General features: G+C 39.4%; 1 protein-coding gene across 1 annotated transcript; it reads right to left on the reverse strand.

The window, feature by feature from the left end:
• Positions 1 to 2,041: 2,041 nt before the first annotated feature.
• CKAP2 (cytoskeleton associated protein 2) lies at positions 2,042 to 20,350 on the reverse strand. The gene is made up of 9 exons (XM_032402493.1): positions 20,206 to 20,350; positions 18,148 to 18,229; positions 11,198 to 11,276; positions 10,227 to 11,089; positions 9,575 to 9,779; positions 7,962 to 8,132; positions 6,138 to 6,207; positions 4,336 to 4,585; positions 2,042 to 3,437 (listed from the first exon to the last, which is right to left on the reverse strand). Exons 1-9 carry the CDS (start codon positions 20,273 to 20,275, stop codon positions 3,182 to 3,184), a joined length of 2,046 nt encoding a protein of 681 aa, XP_032258384.1. The 5' UTR covers positions 20,276 to 20,350; the 3' UTR covers positions 2,042 to 3,181.
• Positions 20,351 to 21,800: the final 1,450 nt, after the last annotated feature.

The following is a 21,800-nucleotide window of genomic DNA, read 5'->3' on the forward strand; positions in this document are numbered from 1 at the left end:
CGTCTCACGGTTCTAGAGCCTAGAAGTCCAAAATAAGGGTGTCAGCAGGGTTCTTGCTGAGAACTCAGAGAGGGACCTGTTCTGGGCCTCTCTCCTGGGCTTGTAGAATGCTATCTCCTCCCTGTCTCTTCACATCGTCTTCCCCATTATAATGGATTAGGAACCAACCCTAGATCGGTCTGACTTCATCTTAATTAATTGCACCTGCAATGACCTTATTTCCAAATAAGGTCACATTCTACTGGGGCTTAAGACTCCAACATATCTTTTTTGGGGTGACACAATTCAGTCTATTAAGGATCAGCAAGCACAGACTAGTGAGTATGGAGGAAGAAATAGTGAGAACAGATCTGACCCCTTTTCTCTCCAGCAGTTGCCAAGGTGTGGATCCCAGTCAGGGGAGCTTCTGAACTGGGCAGTGACTGGAAATTAAATATTACTATAGATAACATATACAAGGTACTAGGCACTGTTTTAAGTCAGTCAATACATGTGAAGTGCTTAGAGTAGGACGGGATAAGTGTTAGCTATCAACTCATTTTAATCTCCAAAACAACCCTAAAGCTACAATTATTTCTGAGGCACAAGAGGCTATTTGCCTCAGGTCCCACAGCTAGTAAGTGGTAGAACTGGTATTAGAACCCAGGCGGTATGACTCAAGTCTGATTCTTAACCACTATCCTCCAGTGTTAGATGTTGCTTGCAGTGGTAAACAGTGTGAAAAGGTAGACCAAGTTAAAAAGTTCCCATGTAGTCTTAATGTTACATTGATCTAGGTCAATGAAAAGTTCCTTATTAGCTTAAACTAGAAAAAAGACAAGTTTAGAACCATACAACAAAGCAAAACAAAACCTACAAAATCCACACATACGCACACGTGTTTATATGTGTATAAGTCTATGTATATGTTAAATACACAGAAAAAAATTGGGGAAGTTACTATAATCATTAGTAACATTTAAAAAGGGTGGTGTGGTTGGAGTAGAAAAATTGTGCTTTGCCTGTATTTGGATTGAACAAGAACATATTCGAAAACACAGTGAGAAGGTATAGAAGATATCAGGCAGGAGGCTCCTTGCTTTTGCCTGGGTAGTCACTTCATCATTCGGTTTACTGGTCACCTTTACTCTGCAACCTTCATATGGTCACCCAGTACCTCATGTTTACTTATTTCAGGTCTAACTACATAGAAAAGACTCAGTTGATTCCCAAATACCTATGGAAAGGACTCTGACAGTCCAGATTGGGTCAGGTGCCCATTCTGGCCAATCAACCAGGGGGACAGCCAGAAATTACAACACAAAAATAACAGAGGCGATCATCTCCACTTTACCCCTCGGAAAGATGAGGTTCAACTAACTTCTCCACAGTCACGTAACTTTTAAGGGAAGGTAGGAGCTGAGATTTTGAATGTAGATCTGCTGGACTTCAAAGTTCATGTACCATATATTATATGCTTGGAGATATTTAGCTTGGAACAAACCTAGGTCAGACACGTGATAACTGTTCTTAAGCACCTGAAAGGGAGTGAGACCCATGTCTGTAAAAGTTAGCACTAGGATTATTTAAGGAGACAGATTTTTCCCACAGCTGAGGGAGGAGGGGGGGAAAAAAGCACTCTGTGAAACTTTTCCAAATAGAATGGTTTATCTCAAGTTCCCTCTCACTGAGACATTCCAAGCTACTCTATATGGCCAAATGAACCACATGGTATGCTTATTATAAAGCTGAGAGTATAGGCCAGCTTGAAGTTTATTTCAAAATGGCACATTTTGCACCATTCATACAAAGTACAAAAAAAATTAAGGTAAAAATTAAGGAAAACCTTTCTATAAATTTATAAATTTTTCAAAAGGAAATATACCATTAAGCACATATTTAAGTATTAAAACCCCCAAGTCAAATCCAACCACAATGTATTTCAAAAGCAAGGTTCAAATTTCACTGTAAACAGCATTTCATATTTGGTGAAATAAATGTCACCGAAACATCGTTATATAGATATATTTATTTATAAATATTAGGAACACAGTTTATAAAAGAATAAAACTCCTCTCTAGAGCATAAGACAACAGAACAAAGATAGGTGCTATTATACAAATGGAATGAGTGAACATAAGACTGTGATTTTCAAGCACATTTATATTACACACAGTTTTAAAGCTATCGAATCTTTGAAACTATAGAATTGGTAGAGGATGTATTTAGGTATTAGTTCGGAGACTTATAAAACAATTTTAGGGATGATACTTAATGTGTGGGGAGAAGAAACTGTTTATATAACTATCATGTTTCAAGGGACATGACTTAATAGTAAAGTTTTTATTATATTTTATATTAGTTATATTTTATATTAGTTATTTTAAAAATACTACCTAAATGAGAATGACATTATATATTCCTTCTCTAATTCCATTCTAATAGTCTACAACTATATCAAATGAAATGAGGAAAGTTAAAGTTTTAACATTTTAGACAGCCAAGTTACAAAAGGAACTAAAGAAAGAAACTCAGATTTGAAGTTTCAAATACCCACTGCGTTTGGCACATTTTCTTTTTTACTACAAAGTATTTCCTCTTAGAAATGGGGCATTTAGTTAATTATTGTTGGTGGTGACCTCAGCTACAATAAAAAAGAAGCCAACAGAGACCACAGACTCACTAGCATTGATGGAAAGTGATAGTGAAGAGCCAAAGCACAAGAGACCACAGCAGCCCGGGTAACAAGAATTGGGTGGGAAAGCAAGCTAAATCTTCCATGTCTTCACTTTTGAAAGGGGTCATCACATTACAATTATCGACTTTCCTACTGATCCAAAATTAAGGACAGGCAAAAAAAGTCAGTATTCTGTCTGCTGCATTACTTATATTTAATGACTAACAATTTAAGACTATTAAAAGTGAACAAGCCAACATTATCATCAAACCTGTTTATATTCAAGGAACATAGTAAACTACTTGACAAAATTTACCTTTCTTAGGAACTCCCTCTGCTGAGATTGACAAGGTAGGATTAGCTTTCTGCTGCACAGAAGGCAATTCCTGCTATAATGTGAACATCAGTAGAAGAGCGCACTGCCATGAATACTTAGGTACTTGGCCAACTCCTAGGAGACATAAAAGATACAAAAGCAAACAAAAGCCCCCAGGAAAAACAGAAGCCCCATTCCTTATCATCACTTTATTTCTCTTGTGCTGTTCCAGGCTCTGAGTACATGGGGCATAGCGCTGCATTCGGACGGCATACAAAAGCATCGGTTTCACCTCCTAACTCTGTTAACTGCTCCAGTGATGACACGCATGGATAATGGTCTTTTAACATATCTGGCAATTTAGAAGTCTTCTCTTGAATACGTCGAGAACGTCTAACTGGTGTTAGAAACTTCAGCTCTTTGAATGTAGTATCTGTGTTGTCAAACTGGATCTTCTTCTTTACACTAAAAAGACACAAAATTATTCCCAGAGTTAAAAAACATTAACGTTTTTACTTTGTTCTTTTATGCCATTTATCATCCTGTAACTTGTAGGTTACAACCATGTGATTGCCTGTCTTATAGAAAAACAGGTACTGAAAGCTCCTTGTGGTTAGGAACTTATTCTTTTCTCTATGTGTTGTCACAGTTTGTACATAGTAGATTCTTAATATTTGTACAACTGGCTAATTGCTCAATTCCAAAACCTACTATTATCAATAACAGACAGACATTAAAGTAAAATGTTGTCAAAGTTTTCTTTTACAAAATGGCAATACTTAGGGTAAAAGCAAAGCAAATACACTGATTTTCTTTAAGATTTTATTTATTTATTTGAAAGAGAGAGACAGAGGTAGCGTTAGAGGTAGTGAGAGAGAGCATGAGTGGGAAGGAGGGAGAAGCAGGCTTCCCGCCGAGCAGGGAGCCCAACAAGGGGCTTGATCCGAGTGCCTGGGATCATGACCTGAGCCCAAGGCAGGCTTAACTGACTGAGCCACCCAGGCATCTCCAAATACAGTATTTAAAAGGTGAAGTGTCCAGGGGCCCCTGGGTGGCTCAGTCGGTTAAGTGTCCAACTCTTGATTTCGGCTCAGGTCATGATACCAGGGCTGTCAGATCAAGCCCTGTGACAGGGCTCCATGCTGGGCGTGGAGCCTGCTGAAGATCTCTCTTCCCTGCCCCGCCCTCCCCAACTCATACGCGCTCTTTCTCTCACCCACACACACACACAAAAGGTGAAGTGTCCCAATGATACTGACTTGTTTGAAACCTTTCTAACTGGAAGCTAAAGATTTTTAGATACCATATTTATTATTCCTAAACATAAAAACAAATCACAGCACATTACATTTTGAAAGTTTACCTTTGTAGGTATGGTGTAGTAGACACATTATATTTAATTAAGCAACTCCCCCTGGTTTCTGTACTGGGGGTTTTAACATCATTGGTTGGATCTTTTGTTTTGTCATCTTCTTCTTTTTCACCATCTTGAAATACCACATTTCTAGGTTTCTTTTCCATTTCTGCTCTTCCTGACTCTAGATTAACACCTGTATCTTCACTGTCGACTTCTTGGATGTATTCCTTAGTTGCACAAGCCTCAATACTTTCTCCTACAGAAATACATTTATAGATTAAGCTTTTGGTCGAAGTTGAAGAGCAAAATCAGAAGACATTAAAGTAATTCATAGTTGGTCAGATTTTCAAAATAGAAGAACTAAACTGCCATCTCCTAACTATTACTTTTCCTAAGCCAATACCACTGACAACTATTAACAAATATTCACTATCATCTATGGGTTGGGATTATAGATACAGATGTAAGAATGAAACCATCCCTGTCCTTTAAGTTCACATTCCATGGAAGAGACGTGCTTGAAAATAATTAAAATGAGAAAAATTCTATATAGCTGAGGTAAGAACAAAGGGTTATGGGAACCCATAAAATGGGAAAACTACCTTTGCTTGAGGGACAGGGAGAGGGCTAGGGAAATCTTCACAAATGACATTTAGGCTGGGTCTTGAGAAACGAATACTTGACAAGACCAAGGAAGACCATCTTGGTTATGAAGCTTAAAAGGCAATGACCTATTAAGACAAAACTAACGGGCCAGCATGCTTAGAATATAGGGTGAGGAGCACGGTGGGAACGTGGGGAGGAGGTGATGACAGGTAGGAAGGGCTGGATTATAATGAACTTTACATGCAAGAAGTTTGGTAAAAAAAACCAAAAAACCAATCTTCACTGGAGAAACAGATACACAATCAGATTTGATCACTATGAAGGATGGTTTAGAATGGCAAGAAAAAAGAATGATCTGTGATGATCAGAAGACAAACAAGGCTGTGATTGTCTCTAAGCAAGGTGGCAGAGAGGTAGGCATCAGTGAGAAGGAAGGGCCTGATTTACGAGTTATTTCTAAGTTAGGGCTTAACAAATAAACGCATGTGCACATCTGAATGAGTGTGCAGGTGTACTGAGGGCATCTCTTATAACATTCCTTGCTTAGGCATCTTCAATGACAGAGCTGTTTCTTTTTTCCCTTTTCTTTTTTGGGAGGAAGAGATGATGGTTTGGGGAAGCAATGAGGGAAGACAACGAGTTCAAAATAAAACATGCTTGATGGGAAATACTTGAGACATCTTGATAAATCCAGCAAGGTGAAAAGACCTCTAGATTTGACTACTAGGCAATTATTAGAGATTTGTACCAAGAGATGTTTCAGTTATAGGATATATCTGAACCTAGAAAATGTTTACATTTCATATACCTGACAGCTAATGAATCTCTTCCCTCTATCTACTATCCCTAGCAAAGAGAATTCTTGAATGAGCTTCTCTAGAGCATAGAACAGATGATAGAATTTAATAGATAAAATTTTAGAGATCATCTAATCAAAGTGCCTCATTTTTAACACAGGGAATTAAGGCCTAGAGAGGTAAGCTAACTTTCACAAACACTCAATGATAAATTTGGGTTTTGAACCAGAGATCCTAATTAAAAATTCTTACACTACATAAGGCCACTGAATCTCAGAGGTATGCCCACAGACATAAGAGGAGAAAAACATCCTACAAATTTAAAAAGTTTAAAAAGATAAAAGAAAAATAATTCAAGGAAATTTAATAAAATCACAATTCACTTGAAGAAAATTAAAAACTTACCATATTTCACTTTTTCTTGACTCTTCATTGTTAGAATATCTGCAATTGCATGTCGCATCTCTTCAATAGGCTTAATTTTTTTAATGAAGAAAATACAAGTTTTATATTCTCAGACATTAACCAGGTTGTTCAAGTCAAAAATATTTAAAACAGTGACTATACTTCAAACTTTAAAACAAGGCAGTGGTTCTTAGATCATGTTTCTTTTCTCAGAATATTTATTTTGACACTCGAACTTTTGAAAATGACTCTTTCCAACTTATAGAATAAAAATGAACAGAAGGGGTAGAATTATCAGATTAAAATTTTTCTCCACAATTTTTCTTAAGCCTCTGGTAACTCTTAACTGCTTGTCTGATATAAACAAAATTAATGAACAAGTAGCAAGCTAACATTAGTATCTACTAAAGAGCTAATAATATAAATTTAAAGTAAATTTAATATAAAGTTTACTCCTTTTCTCCTACATTCAAGTCCATGGTTATGTATTTTTTTCACATGCTATTAAATGCATCTTTGAACAGCTCAAGGTTGACCAGCCTAACATTTCACTCATTCAAATTCAACAGTTTTACTGACTGTCCATTATATGCCAGAACATGTAAGCACTTACTCTGTTCCTTTGTACTACTATGATTGCTAATGCAACATACTCAAGATATTATATAAAAGGGAAGTTCTGGCTCATATTCCTAGTTCTAGAACATATTCCTGAACTACTCACTCATCCTGCTTTCAATTTTCTTGGCTAATTTTAATCCTTGTTTTCCACTTTCTGCTCCAGTGTCACATCTCTCTCTCTTTACACCCTGCTTTCTATGTGAGTCCTTGGCTCGGTTATGCATCCTAGCTATTCTGCCTTAAGCCACCTTAAGTAATGTCCCTTCTGGTTCATGGAGTAGGAACCTCACACCCTCTTCCAGGTGGGATTCTGTCAAATACAATTACCCTTCAGCAAAATGTTTTATACATAATAGCCTTTGAGAGAATATCTGCTGAATATTTGATTTAGGATTCAAGTGCAAGGTCAAATAGCATCTGTTGGCTTTGCTGAGACTAAAGTGAGTAGACCTTTCTTAAAGAAAGGCTAAAGAAAGGAATTTTTAAAAACTCTCTCTGTAAATAATCTCCAAAATGCATTTTTGAGAAACTTGGTCAAAAGGAAATGCATTTTAGAAACATTTGCCCATAAAAACAAAAAACCCAGCCAAACCAAAAAACCTAGAATACAATTTATTCTATTCCCAGAGCCTCTTGCAGCAATAGACTAGGAAGAGGGGAGAGGTGTGGTATCAAACCACTATGGCGCTAATATGTCAGAGAAACTAGTTTACTGCCATTTTCTATGTGTGGGCAGGACCAAACATATGGCATAAAAATGTGAGAACATTTAAGAAGCATTCTTCAAGTGAAAGACTTCTTTCACAAAGCCACAGAACCTACTAACATTTTAAAAGTTAGTTTAATTCCACTTGGCTTTATATTTGCTAAATAAATTTTAATATTAAAAATTCAATTTCCCAGATTTCTTAACTAGGAAACGTGCAAAATGACATGTTGTGCTAAAATATTTCTCACGGCCAGTTTCATTAAATGTACATTACAGTGTATATCCATCTTCTAAGGTCTGATTGTCACTAGTTCATAAGCAAGTTTTAGAAGGTTGAGAAACAGCTTTTATAATATGTGATCATTGTGGCCTTTAAATATTCCTTACTACTACATATGTAACCACAATTTTATCAAGTTATGTTTGATGTACTCCAAAGTAACTCTGAATTCCTTTACAGTGTATTAGTAAAGATCAGTAAGTTTTAATCTTACCTGAGCCCCTGCCAGAATAGCTTTCTCATAGATTGTGATAATATTTTCAATAGGACTTGTGAGTGGTTCAATACGTGCAAGGCATATCCAATATTTAACAAGTTTTTTGGCATCTGGAATATTTTTAATCAGGTCATTCAGTATGACCAATATTTCTTCTTTTGGGCACCCCTAAAATAGCAAGAAGTAAAGTGAGTGATATCCTTTAGGCTCTAAACTATGAACAATTAAGTAATTGTACTATAATCAAGATTAATGATAACTAGAGAAAAAGTTGGTAGAAAATTACTCATAAAAATATCCAGTGTTCTCTTCCTCACTCCAAACTTATTCTGAATGGCTAGCAAGAAGCCTATTAGTCATGAGTACAAAGCATGAAAACAATGAAATACTAGTTGAGAAAAATAGTAGTCAAAAATGACTAACATTGGGGTGCCTGGGTGGCTCAGTCGGTTAAGCGCCTGCCTTCGACTTGGGTCATGATCCCAGGGTCCTGGGATTGAGTCCCATGTCAGGTTCCCTGCTCAGCAGAGAGTCTGCTTCTCCTCTCCCTCTCCTTCCCCCCCACCCCAACCCCCGCTCATGCTCTCTCTCTCACTCAAATAAATAAAATCTTTAAAAAAAAAATGACTAACACTTTACTTGGTCTTGATGATTATCCTTTTATATATTGTGAGATTCCATTTAATACTTGATTTAGAATTTTTGCAACTACCAAATGTTTATGAGGGGGAATAGCTTGCAGGTGTTTAAAAACGGTCTTTGTCAGGTCTTGATATTAAGGTTAAAATGAATCTGTAATGGTTGATTTAAGTTTAAGAGCTATATATAGTTAGAGGGTAGGGAAGAGAACATCCACAGTATCAATGACAAACCCCAGCTGAGCAGAAATAAGAATATAATAGGGAAACTCCAATCCTAATTTTCACTGGTCTTCAAAAAGCTTAAAGACACTCATGAAGACCAGAGTAAGGTTTGAAATCATATTCTATATATTCATTCTTGCTACGGATCTTAGACACCATGGGTGACCAAATCAAGATTAAAAAATAGCCAGGAAATAAAGGAAACATTCTGGAGTTATTATACTCCGTAGGATTTTGGTCCAAATAGTGAAACTCTACAGTAAGTTTAAGACCATGATGATGTTGGTTTCGATTAATGGAATTTTGTTTGCAAATATTTTAGTTAACTTGAATTTAATCTGTGATAATGACTCACCAATTTACGTTGCTAGTCTTTGGTAAAATATGTAATGAGTAGAAAAAATAGTATCTAAATATCCTGAAGGAATGTAAAAAATAGAAGTATCAGAGTGAATATCCACCCCCAGCCCATTCTATATTAACATCTTAGAGAAATACAATATTTATAAGTAAAAAAAAAAAAAAAAAATCAAGTTAAAAAACCTAATTATCCCTTTGATATATGTATATGTCCTCAATGAAAATGCGGTCCATTAAAGGCTAAAGAGAATCTCACAACTAACATTACGTCTACATAACACCACTAACACATTACGTGGTCAAAAGAGAGACAAGGTAATTTAGTAAGAGAACTTTTATAAGATAATTTGCAAACTATAAACTATTACACAAATATAAGGACTGTACCTCATTAATCAGGTTTAGGCATTCCGAAAATGTCTTGTTTACTTTTTCAGTAAATAATCTTTGTTCATCTTCTTCTACCATGGTCGTCCAAAAGGACCCAACTGAGTTTTCGTTTTGCCCTTCAGGCTCAGGCTGGGTAACCACTGAGCTAGGAGGCCTTTTCAGCACTTTTCTTTTACCAGCTTTCCACTCACCCAGATGAACTCTAGAGTTAGAAGCAGGACATAAGCATTACTGTGATACTGATGAGAGAATTCTGTCAGACAGAGAAGTTAAAAAATAACTCAGGTCTTTAAGTAGTTCCACATGTAGGCCACACGTAAGTTCACAAGTTCGAACAAAAAGAAATACTGAACATATCAATGTTCATTTCATGCTCAAACACCCCAAGAATGTGTTTTTAAATGGAGAGGTTATAAAATATTTCCCAATTGTATTAAGCTTTGTAACTCAGATTACATTACAACAACCTAATGAAACAGACTCAAGCACAGTCACACTGTTCCACCACATAAATTTGCTTCAGCTGGTCTGTTTATGACAGAGGAGATTCCACACCCACACAAGTTCTAATATATTCAAGGAGATTATAAGCCGAATTCACAAGTGGTACTCTATTGAAAACTAAGCCAAAAAAATGACATCTACTTACTTTCTCTCTTCTGCAGTTTCTTTGGGCTGAGCCGATCTATCAAGAGTTGCTTTTGCTATAGTGTGTCTGCGAGGGTCAATGCTTTTTGATTTCTGTATCAGTTTGGTGTTAGAAGACACAGCAGGCCTGGCTACAGTTTCAGAGGTCAGGCTTCTTGACAGTGTCTTCTTTCTCTCTACAGCCTGAGAACTGGTTTTGGCACTAGAGGAAACCGTGTTTGGCTGCAGTAATTCTTTCTCCCGAGGCCCCTTCCGGATTGTAACATTGGCAGTGGCTCGCCCGATGCCCAGTTTCACAGCGTCCTGAGCACTGTCGCGGTGACTTCTGATAGGAGGCCGCACCAGCTGTCTGTCCTGAGCTGCAGTGCTCCCAAGTTTCGTGGTGGTCACCACGTTTGGGGCTCTATCACTTCTCACTGTTGCACTGCGAGTGTCTGTGGGTGGAGGCTCTGGGTCTTTAGGGACATCAGCTGAAGGCTTCTTCGTTGTTGCAGAACTCTCATCTCTGACTGGGAGGGGCTTTCTAAATGAATTAATCTTAGACTGAACAATTTGGCCACGGTAAGACCCGAGCACAAGCTTCTTGGACATGTTAGCATCTTGCTTTGGTTTTTCTATGGATATTTGTTTCTTTTTATTGTTGTTTTTAAGATGAAACACTTGGCTTAATGTCATGTGTTGACTTTGAGGGTCATCTTTAATTGGTACGGACTGTCCCATTTGATTATTATCCTCAAAATTATGTGTGTCAACTGCTATTGTTGAACTGGTTAATTCATTAGAAGGTCTTAAAGGAATACAATTTTTTCCCATTGTTACATGATTTTTGTTCCCAGGAGGTCTACTGACATTTTCTTTACCAGCCTAAAAGAGTGATTTAAGACAAATCAGCATTTCAGAACAAACTTTAAGAGTCTAGGAAGGGAAAAGTGGGGGGAGGGACAGTTTAGGAGGGCTATGTGCATATCTTACCATTTTTGTTTTAAATTTCAGAACTTTTGTCTCTTCGTGGACTTGGCCCTCAGAGTTCATCACTTTCTGGTCTCTGCTACTTTAAAAAATAAAATATGAAAAAAAGTTTAACCATGTACCAAGGAAGTTTTCTCTTTGCGGGGAGGAATGAGAGAATATTAACAATCATCTGACTTTGTAATTTTAAATTGAGGCAAGAATGGAACTGAGATTTATTCGTCCTTTTTCTTATTACAGAGTGACTTAATAGTGTAAACAAGATAGCTGAGGAATTTAAAGGTATTTTCTTAAAAGTCTTAACACCCTCCCTACACAGAATATGTAAACATTTGATAATCTCATTCCAAGCCATTCTTCCTAGTCACTTAAACAAATCCTCAAAACCTTTATTAAGCAACATTTTCTTTGGCTCAGGCCATGATTTTGGGGTCGTGAGATGAAGCCCCGCCTTGAGCCCTGTATTGGGTGTGGAGCCTGCATAAGATTCTCTCTCTCCCTCTGTCCCCCCCACCCCCACACCCCCCGCTCACACACTCTCTCTCTCAAGGGGATGGGGTGGGGGGTGGGGAGGAAGGCAATCTACTAAGTGAGAGAAGTTATTTACAAAGGATATATCTGATAAGGGGTTAATTTGCAAAATTTATAAAGAACTCCTACAACTCAACATGAAGAAAACCCAATTAAAAAGTGGGCAGAGGATCTGTACAGACATTTTTCCAAAGACATACATGGTCAACAAACCCATGAAAAGATGCTCAACATCACTAATCATCAGGGAAATGAAAATCAAAACCACAATGAGATATCACCTCACAACAGTCAGAATGGCTAGTATTTTTTTTTTTTTTAATTTTGAGAGAGAGAGAGAGAGCACGCGCATGCATGAGCATGGGGAGAGGATCTCAAGCAGACTCCATGCTGAGCACGGAGCCGGATGTGGGGCTCGATCTCACAACCCTGAGATCATGACCTGAGCCGAAATCAAGAGTCGGATGATTAACCGACCGAGTCACCCAGGCACCCCCAGAATGGCTAGTATTAAAGAAACAAAAAATAACAAATGTTGGAAAGGATACAGAGAAAAGGGAGACCCTGTACATGAAAATATAAATTGGTGCAGTCAGTGGAAAACAGTATGGAGGTTCCTCAAAAAATTAAAAAGAGGAATACCAGATGATCCAGTAATTTCACTCTTGGGTATTTACCTGAAGAAAATGAAAACACTAATTCAAAAAGATATATCCACCCCTGTGTTTACTGCAGCATTATTTACAATAGCCAAGATATAGAAGTAAACTAAGTGTCCACTGGTAAATGAATGAAAATGTGGTATATATATATATACACACATATATATATGTATATATATATACACACATACATACACACACACACACACACATACACACACACACACACACACACACACACAATGGAGTATTACTCAGCCATAAAAAAGAATGAAATCTTGCCATTTGTGACAACATGGATGGACCTTGAGGGTATTCTGCCAAGTGAAATAAGACAGTTGGGGAAAGACAAATATCATATGATTTCACTTCTATGTGAAATCTAAAAAAACAAAACAAAACAAAAAAACAACAAATAAACAAATAGAAAGAGATTCAAATACAGAGAATTGCAGGTTGCCTGAGAGGAAGGCAATGGGGGGGTGGATGAAATAGGTGAAGGGAGTTAAGAGGCACAAACTTCTAGTTATAAAATAAGTCAGCCATGGGGATGAAAAGTACAGCATAGAGAATATAGTCACTTGGTATGGTGACAGAAAGTGACTACGCTTGCGATGGTAAGCATTTAATGTGTACAAATGTCAAATCACTATGATGTATACCTAAAAGTAATATAATATTATATGTCAACTATACTTTGATTAAAAAGAATAAAAGAAAAAAATAGCTCTCCCAAAAGAAATCCAAAATTTTCCATACCCACTGACAGCCCAATTTATTACAAATGTGGACTTTACTTTTTAGATGACAATGCATTTAGAATACATATCCAAAACAAATGCTTTCTCAAGAATTTGACCTACACTCCTTTGAACAAATACAGACTGGTTTGTACAGGCCATGAGATTCTCTTAACAAGTCATTATAACAATCTGCATTCCATTAAGAAAAGAAAAAACACGCTCAATTAGACATGCCATTGATTCTAAGATCCCCAGTTCAGAGATGTTAAAATGTAAAAGGTATATATTTTAGCATGAACAAAACTTATCTGTATGACAATCTGGGTTACATTGCTTTTCACATCTGTTTGCTCAGTCTGTTTGGACAAGGGGCAGAACTTTGACAGCTTGTATTACACATTTTGGATGATGGCAGAGAAGAGTCAATATGTGTCACTGAACAGAGCAATGTCTTCCCAGTTTAAGCTCCTGCATTCACTACCTGATGGCAAATACTCCTGTTATTATTCACTGGTCTGTAGTCTGGTGTGGGGTGGGAGATGATGCTCAGGGTCCACCTGTCAGGGACTCCCAATGTGGTACCTTAACTAATCAGACACCCTATTACTTCTGGACATACAGTATACTGTGATGTTATCTCACTGAGAAAATCAGACGCAGTCTTAACAAGAATTAGCCCTTCTTTCCTCCACCAAAGACTGTCAGCCTATCTGCCTCTGTACCCACATATTCTGCCTTCCCTCCTGTCTATGGATGAACTGACACCATGCTGACTCAAGGTCAAACTCAATATTTGTGTTCTCCTGCTTGCCTACTCAGGATTTTGTTCCTGTGATAATTTGCTCATTCTTCTTAACTTGCCCCTCTACTACATCACTCCCATCAGCATATAAACACTATCTATTATATCTCATCTTAAAAGCCTTAAACTCCACATTCCCTTTCAGTTTCGGCCTCATTTCTCTTTGCTTTATAGCAAAACTTCTCAAAAGCATGTATCTATACACACTGTCCCCATGTTGTCACATTCCATTCTCTCCCCAGCCCACGCCTCTTGGGAGCGTGTCCTCGGCACTCTACTGCAGACTCCCAGTGTCACCTGCTTCCATGTTTCTACAACTCATGGGTCAATTCCGTTTTCACCTTGCTGAACCTTTAAGCAGCACCTGACACAGGCGGCCACTCTTCTTTCCTTCAATACTTTCTTCACTTTGCTACCAATCACCAGCTCTTCTCCTTTTCCTCCTACCTCAGTGGTCTACTTCTATTAAGTCTGTCTCTCTTCTTCCTAAATTTTTGGGGGCTCAGTCACTAAGCATCTGCCTTCGGCTCAGGTCATGATCCCAGGGTCCCGGGATCGAGCCCCGCATCAGGCTCTCTGCTCAGTGGGGAGTCTGCTTCTCCCTCTGCCTCTCTCCCCCTCTAGCTTGTGCGCTCGCTCGCTCTCTCTCTCTCACTCTCTCAAATAAATAAAATCTTTAAAAAAAAATAAATTAAAAATTTTTCTTCTGCATTTTTTAGTTTTATACTTCTCAGGGACTCCTCCTTTTCTGTCTGTGCTAACAGAATCCTCGTACTTAGTCTTGATATTGCTGGCTTTTTAACTGCTAACTTAAAAAAATTCAGGATAAGGAGAATCCACCTTATTCACCTGTCCAGTATGGAGAGTTATACTGAAATATGTTCTGTCCCATTCTGTCTTGTTATGATAAAACTGCCCCCACCAGAGTTATCTAAACAGGATTCTTAAAATACCCACATTAGAGATTGTAAAATAAAATGATTTAATTTTGAAAAGCTGCAACTCTGATTGGTTGTCTATTTAACAATTTGTTGCTCAAGTAACAATATTTAAGTTGACATCTGTTTTCTGAAAGGAATAAATATGGTACTTGTAAGATTTCTTGGTAAACCCAGAAGAATTTCAGAATTTTCTTTTCTTCCCACTGTGTTTAAGAGTACTATAAACCCCACGGCCCAGTTGAGTTCCTTATTTAAATAGTAGTTGAGAACAGAGAAAGACATGTATCATATGACCTCACTGATATGAGGAATTCTTAATCTCAGGAAACAAACTGAGGGTTGCTGGAGTGGGGGGTGGGGTGGGAGGGATGGGGTGACTGGGTGATGGACACTGGGGAGGGTATGTGCTCTGGTAAGCGCTGTGAATTGTGCAAGACTGTTGAATCTCAGATCTGTACCTCTGAAACAAATAATGCAATATATGTTAAGAAAGAAAAAAAGAAGAAGAAGAAAGTAGCAGGAGGGGAAGAATGAAGGGGGGGAAATTGGAGGGGGAGAAGAACCATGAGAGACGATGGACTCTGAAAAACAAACTGAGGGTTCTAGAGGGGAGGGGGGTGGGAGGATGGGTTAGCCTGGTGATGGGTATTGAGGAGGGCACGTTCTGCATGGAGCACTGGGTGTTATGCACAAACAATGAATCATGGAACACTATATCTAAAACTAATGATGTAATGTATGGGGATTAACATAACAATAAAAAAATTTAAAAATAAATAAATAAATATAAAAATAAATAAATAAATAGTAGTTGAGAGTCATGCTCTTACTTGAATTAATATTCTCTTTACTCACTCTCTAGTAATCTTATCCCACCTCAAAGTTTTAAATAAATATCATCTACAAACTGATAATTTCCAAGTTTAAATCTCTGGTCCCAATCTCAATCCAGCCCTTCAGACATGTAACTATTTGGCATTTCCACTTGGATGTCCTGTTGGTACCTCAAACTTAGCATGGCCAAATCAAAGCTCCAGATTCCCCCATTCCTCCCTCAGTCTTCTCCATCTTGATATATGGTATCACTAGCCACTCAATTATTCAAATAAAAAATCTAGGATCATATTTCTGTTTTAAATAAAGAAATGCAGGATTTGTAAATGAAAATTTAAAGCATTTAAAGTAACCTATTAATGTAAAGTTAAAAAGAATTTTTAAAATTTGGAAATAATACCAAACTTACATAAAGTTGCAAAATTATAAATAGTTCAAAGAATATTCATATACTGTTTACCCAGATCTACATAGTGTTAACCTTTTATTCCATTTGCGTTATTATTTACACTGTTTCTGAACATGTGTCTGTGTGGAGTACATGCAATTTTTTCTACCTGAATCTTTCAAGTTAAGATACATACTTTATTACCTTTAAACCCTTAATGCTTCAGTGTTTATTTCCTAAAAATAGTGACTTTCTCTTACATAACCATAGTGGTTATCAAATCTATAAATTCAACTTGATATATCCTTTCATCTGTTTATATTCTAGTTGAAAACTGACCTAATAATGTCTTTACTAATATTTCACCCTCCACAATAGGATATAGTATCAGGGTCAGGTGTTGGATTGAGTGGTAGCTCTTAATCTGGAACATTCAGGGTCATCTTAAAGGCCATTCTTTCTTTCACGTCCCATCCATACCTAATCCATCACCAAGTCCTGTCATCGTACCTCCTAAATATAAGCACCATCTGACCACTTCCAACCATGAGGAAGGGTATGAAGAATTTACAAAACCAAAATATAGCAATAACTGTTTGGAGAAACTAAAGAAACCAGGAGAACAGAGTAACTCAAGAACCAGTGCTCTGTGTGTAAAGCCACCGAGAAATCGTGAAACATTATCTACCACTTATTGGGCTCTCTCCATATACCAGGCATAGCACAATGCATTCACTCTCTTATCTGATCCCCAAGGAACACACATTACTATCCCATTTTAATATAAGTAAATGGACTCAGAGAAGCCACGTAACTCCCCTGCGGTTACACAGTTGTAGTGGCAGACTTATGGACTCCAGTCCTTATCACTCTAAAGCCAATGCTCTTAGAATGCCAGAAGGAGCCTAAAGGATGTTACTAACAGTTATCTCTAGAGGGGGCATTTGATCTGCTTTATATACTTTCATGGGGCTTTGTTTCAGCCACAACCATGTACTATTTTTTAAATTTTAACAAAATAACACCAAGATATTCCTATGGAGGGTTGAGACTAAAACAAATGATCTCTAAACATTTGGGGAGAGCCACCTCCTGAAGAATAACCATTTACGCCTCTCCCCCTCCCCCCCCCACACAGTAAAAACCTTACTAAATTAAGACTGACCTTTGTAGCAGTGCATAAACCGTAAGTCAATATTTTGATATATACAAACACTTTGCTTTAAAATTAATTGTTTCGAGTGTCAATTAATTTACATGGGAAGAAATACTGTGCTATCCAAGAAGGTATGGCTACTGAGCACTTGAAATGTGCTAGTCCAAACTGACGTGTGAAAGTGTGAAATACATACCAAGATTTTGAAAACTCAGTACCTAAAAAGGATGTAAAATATCGCAATAACTTTTAAGAATTACATGTTGAAATCATAACATGGTATATATTCGATTAAATGTTATTACAATTCATCTTTTAAAAAGACTTTTCAGAGGGGCACCTGGGTGGCTCAGCTGGTTAAGCTCAGGTCATTATCTCAGGGTCCTGGGATTGAGCCCCACCACAGGCTCCGAGCTCAGCAGGAAGTCTGCTTGTCCCTCTTCCTCTGCCCATCCCCTGCTCATGCACTCTCCCAAATAAATAAATATTTTTTAAAAAATATAAATAATTACATCAAAAACTAATGATTGGACATAATAATACATATATATATATATATATATATATATAAATAAAAAGACTTCTCAAATGTGGCTACTAGAAAAAATTTTTTTAAGATTTATTTATTTAAGAGAGAGAAAGAGCCAGCTGGGGGAAGGGCACAGGTAGAGGGAGACAAGCAGACTCCCTGTTGAGAGGGGAGCCAGAAGTGGGGATCAATCCGAGGACCCTGAGATCTGACCTGAGCCAAAATCAAGAATGGGATGCTTAACCCACTGAGCCACCCAGACACCCCAGAAATTTTAAATTACAGTACAATTGTGGCTCCAATTACATTTTTATTAGACAGCTCTGATATAATTTTACAGATTTGAAACGAGAAAATTTGACCTCACCTGGGTATGTGATTTTCCTGTCTGTATGCAAAAAAAGTTTTTCTTTTTAACATATGTTCCTTGAGTTTTTGTCTTCTTTGTTCTAAACAACAAAAAAGCAACAAGTCAACATTTGTTACAACAGTAACAGCAAATAAATATTCACTAAATGAACATCTTACTTCGAAAAATGTTCTACTAGAGATCACATCTTACATACAACAGGATATTTCCCAGTTCAGTATTGCCTTTGAAAAATAATCCCATTTTTAAGAGATTGTTACCATAAAAGGTCCCCACAAACACTGCACAAGAATTACATTCTCTCTTGTTTGAAAGTGAAAAATCTGGAGAACGTCATTTTCAACATAGGGTTACTGAAAGCCAAGCTTTAAAGAAACTAAATAGCAGAGTAGAGACACTAGACTCCAAGTTCTAATGTACCAGAGCTGGGTTGGGAAAGAGTTTCTTTCCTCTGAGTTCCTATGTGCAGGACAAAGAACTAACAATATTATTTCTGAAGACCCAGCCAACCCTGGATTTACATAAAATCGATTGTGTTAAATTTGAAGCATCAGACGAGGCAACCCCAACTCTCCCAAAAACTCGCTCTCCCAAAAAACAATCAAGTCAAAAAATGGGCAGAAGACATGAACAGACACTTCTAGGAAGAAGACATACAAATGGCTAACAGACACATGAAAAAAGATTCATCATCATTAGCCATCAGGGAAATTCGAATCAAAACCACACTGAGATACCACCTTACACCAGTTAGAATGGCAAAAATTGACAAGGCAAGAAACAACAAACGGTGGAGAGGTTGTGGAGAAAGGGGAACCCTCTTACACTGTTGGTGGGAATGCAAGTTGGTACAGCCACTTTGGAAAACAGCGTGGAGGTGCCTCAAAAAATTAAAAATAGATAATGATGTAATGTATGGGGATTAACATAACAATAAAAAATTTTAAAAAAAATTAAAAATAGAGCTACCTTACAAGCCAGCAATTGCACTACTGGGTATTTACCCCAAAGACACAGATGTAGTGAAAAGAAGGGCCATATGCACCCCAATGTTCATAGCAGCAATGTCCGCAATAGCCAAACTGTGGAAAGAGCCGAGATGCCCTTCAACAGATGAATGGATAAAGAAGATGTGGTCCATATATACAATGGAATATTACTCAGCCATCAGAAAGGATGAATACTCAACTTTTACATCAACATGGATGGGACTGGAAGAGATTATGCTAAGTGAAATAAGTCAAGCAGAGAAAGTCAATTATCATAGGGTTTCACTTATTTGTGGAACATAAGGAATAGCATGGAGGACGTTAGGAGAAGGAAGGGAAAAATGAAGGGGGGGAAATCGGAGGGAGAGATGACCCATGAGAGACTATGGACTCTGAGAAACATACTGAGGGTGTTAGAGGGGCGGGGGGTGGGGGGATGGGTTAGCCTGGTGATGGGTATTAAGGAGGGCACGTACTGCATGGAGCAATGGGTGTTATACAAAAACAGTGAATCGTGGATCACTACACCAAAAACTAATGATGTATTGTATGGTGACTAACATAAAATTATAAAATTTAAAAAAACAAACTTGCTCTCCACTCAGAAGGCGGGAGCGCCCTGCGCAAGCGCAGTCGGCACTCGACCCGGGCGCGGCCCCGCCCCCCCTCCCCCCCCGCAGGTCCCGAGTCCCCAACCCGGGGGCGGACAGGAGTGCCGCGCACCCTCCCTCGCCAAACGGACTCCTCCACGGCAGGCCCGTCTCCGCCACCGGTGGGTCACGCCCGGCCAGTAACGACCGCACGTGAGGCGCTCCGCCCCGCACACTAACACCACGGACCCGGCACCGTTCTGGTTGTCCATTTCGCAAATGCGGAGATTGCGGCTGCGAAAGGCCGAGCGATCTGCCCACGGTTCTCACACAACTGGTCAGGGCCGAAGCTGGTCGGCGGACTTGAGGCCCCAGCCGCTGACTCCGAGCCACCCCCCTCTCCCACGGTCGCCCCCGTCCCCTCGGGCAAACGAGGCGCCCGCGGGTCGCGCCGCTCCCGCCACCGCGGGCCTCACCTCTGAACGCGGGCTGAGCCCTCTGGCTCGGGGGCAGCTGCAGGTCCTGGGGCACGGCTGGGGTGCTCATCGCTGCTACCCGACGGGGATGCGTCTCGGCTCCCGCAGCCCCGGACTGCGCGAGCCGAGGCGCCGGCACACAGAGCACGCCGCCGGCCCGGCTGTAGAAGGCGCGGCGTGAATTGAATGAGCCAATGGGCGCCGAGGGGCGGAGCCTGGGCTGCGGTTGCGGGGGCGGGTTGTGCGTCTGCCAGTTTCAGTTAGGGCTGCTCAGCTGAGTGCCCAGGCTGGCCAACCTGGCCAGCTGTTTCCGTGTTGGGCTTGCGACCTGGGGGGAGTGGACCTGCCAAGTCCCTGCTGTGTGGCAGATGGGACTAGTCTTTGGACGCTCACAGTGCGTGGAGGAAGGCCGACTAGAGAAGTGTCGTTTGGCTGCGCTTGTTAAACCAGAGCGTGTTCGCTGAGAAGGCTGTAAGCACCCACCGACGGCTGTACCGAGAGCAGGTGTAGCTCCCTTTCCCCAAAATGACTTCATGGCCATATGACAGCTAGGAAGAGGGACTGTAGGACTGCTGACAACACTGACTCCTCCTTTGGTGGTCCATCCTGTTTATGCCCACGCAATGACTTCCCTCCGGATTCGTGTTCCAGGCCCCCTGGAGGTTAATGTTTGCGCTGACCGGAATGCAGGAAGGTTTGTTCTGATTGTCCCTAAGGTGGCACACAGAAGAAGCCACTTTAGGTCACTAGTATTGCTGACGGACCCACAAAAGGTGCCATGTTAGGTAACTGTTTGAGCCGGGTTTTAAGCATGGAGACAGAGACAGAAGGATACAATTTTTGTATCTCATGCACAGGTCTGAGAGCCTCCAGAGCTGGCTCTCAACGGTCAGTTCTTCCTGTCTTTCTCTGCTATCTTCCTAAACACATCGTATGGTAGCATCTTGCTAATGAGGAAGTTAGTTTGGGATGTTCTGTTGTTTTTTTCTTGATGAAATGTCAAGTGTAACGTTGTGTAACTTTGCCTGCACTCGAAGCCAATTCTGGGAGAACCAAGAGCCAAACAGCACCGATCACCATCCCTAAGACAACACTGCTGTTTGCATATTACTGTTAATATTGTCGATTATCTACTACAGTTTCATCGGACAGGCTGGGTAACCACGGACTCCCATTAAGTGACAGAGAACAGTTTAACAAAATAGAACGTAAAAAAAAGTGACTCAAGAACCTCCAAACCATTATGTTAGGTGAAAGACAGCCACAAAAGGTCACACATATGGTATGATTCCATATGAAATATCCATAATAGATAAATCCACAGAGAAATGACACAGATTGGTGGTTGCCAGGGGCTACGGTTAGGGGAGAATGGGGAAAGACCACAGAGCTGTTCACTTTAAAAGGATTAATTTTATGTCGGGGTGCCTGGGTGGCTCAGATGGTTAAGTGTCTGCCTTCGGCTCAGGTCATGATCTTAGGGTCTTGGGATCGAGCCCCGCGTCGGGCTCCCTACTCAGCCGGAAGCCTGCTTCTCTCTCTCCCTCTACTATTCCTCCCTGCTTGTACTCTCTCACTCTCTCTGTCGAATAAAT

The sequence above is a fragment of the Phoca vitulina genome, unplaced genomic scaffold, assembly GCF_004348235.1.
Source record: "Phoca vitulina isolate PV1807 unplaced genomic scaffold, GSC_HSeal_1.0 scaffold5, whole genome shotgun sequence".
NCBI lineage: Eukaryota > Metazoa > Chordata > Mammalia > Carnivora > Phocidae > Phoca > Phoca vitulina.

What these genes read in the sequence shown, in the direction of transcription:
- CKAP2 (XM_032402493.1), bottom strand. Translation starts at nt 20,275, where the DNA reads ATGAGCACCCCAGCCGTGCCCCAGGACCTGCAGCTGCCCCCGAGCCAG. An exon ending in GGCTCAGCCCGCGTTCAGAG is followed by an intron (nt 18,230 to 20,205) that starts GTGAGGCCCGCG and finishes TTTGTTGTTTAG; the next exon opens with AACAAAGAAGACAAAAACTC. An exon ending in TGAAATTTAAAACAAAAATG is followed by an intron (nt 11,090 to 11,197) that starts GTAAGATATGCA and finishes TCACTCTTTTAG; the next exon opens with GCTGGTAAAGAAAATGTCAG.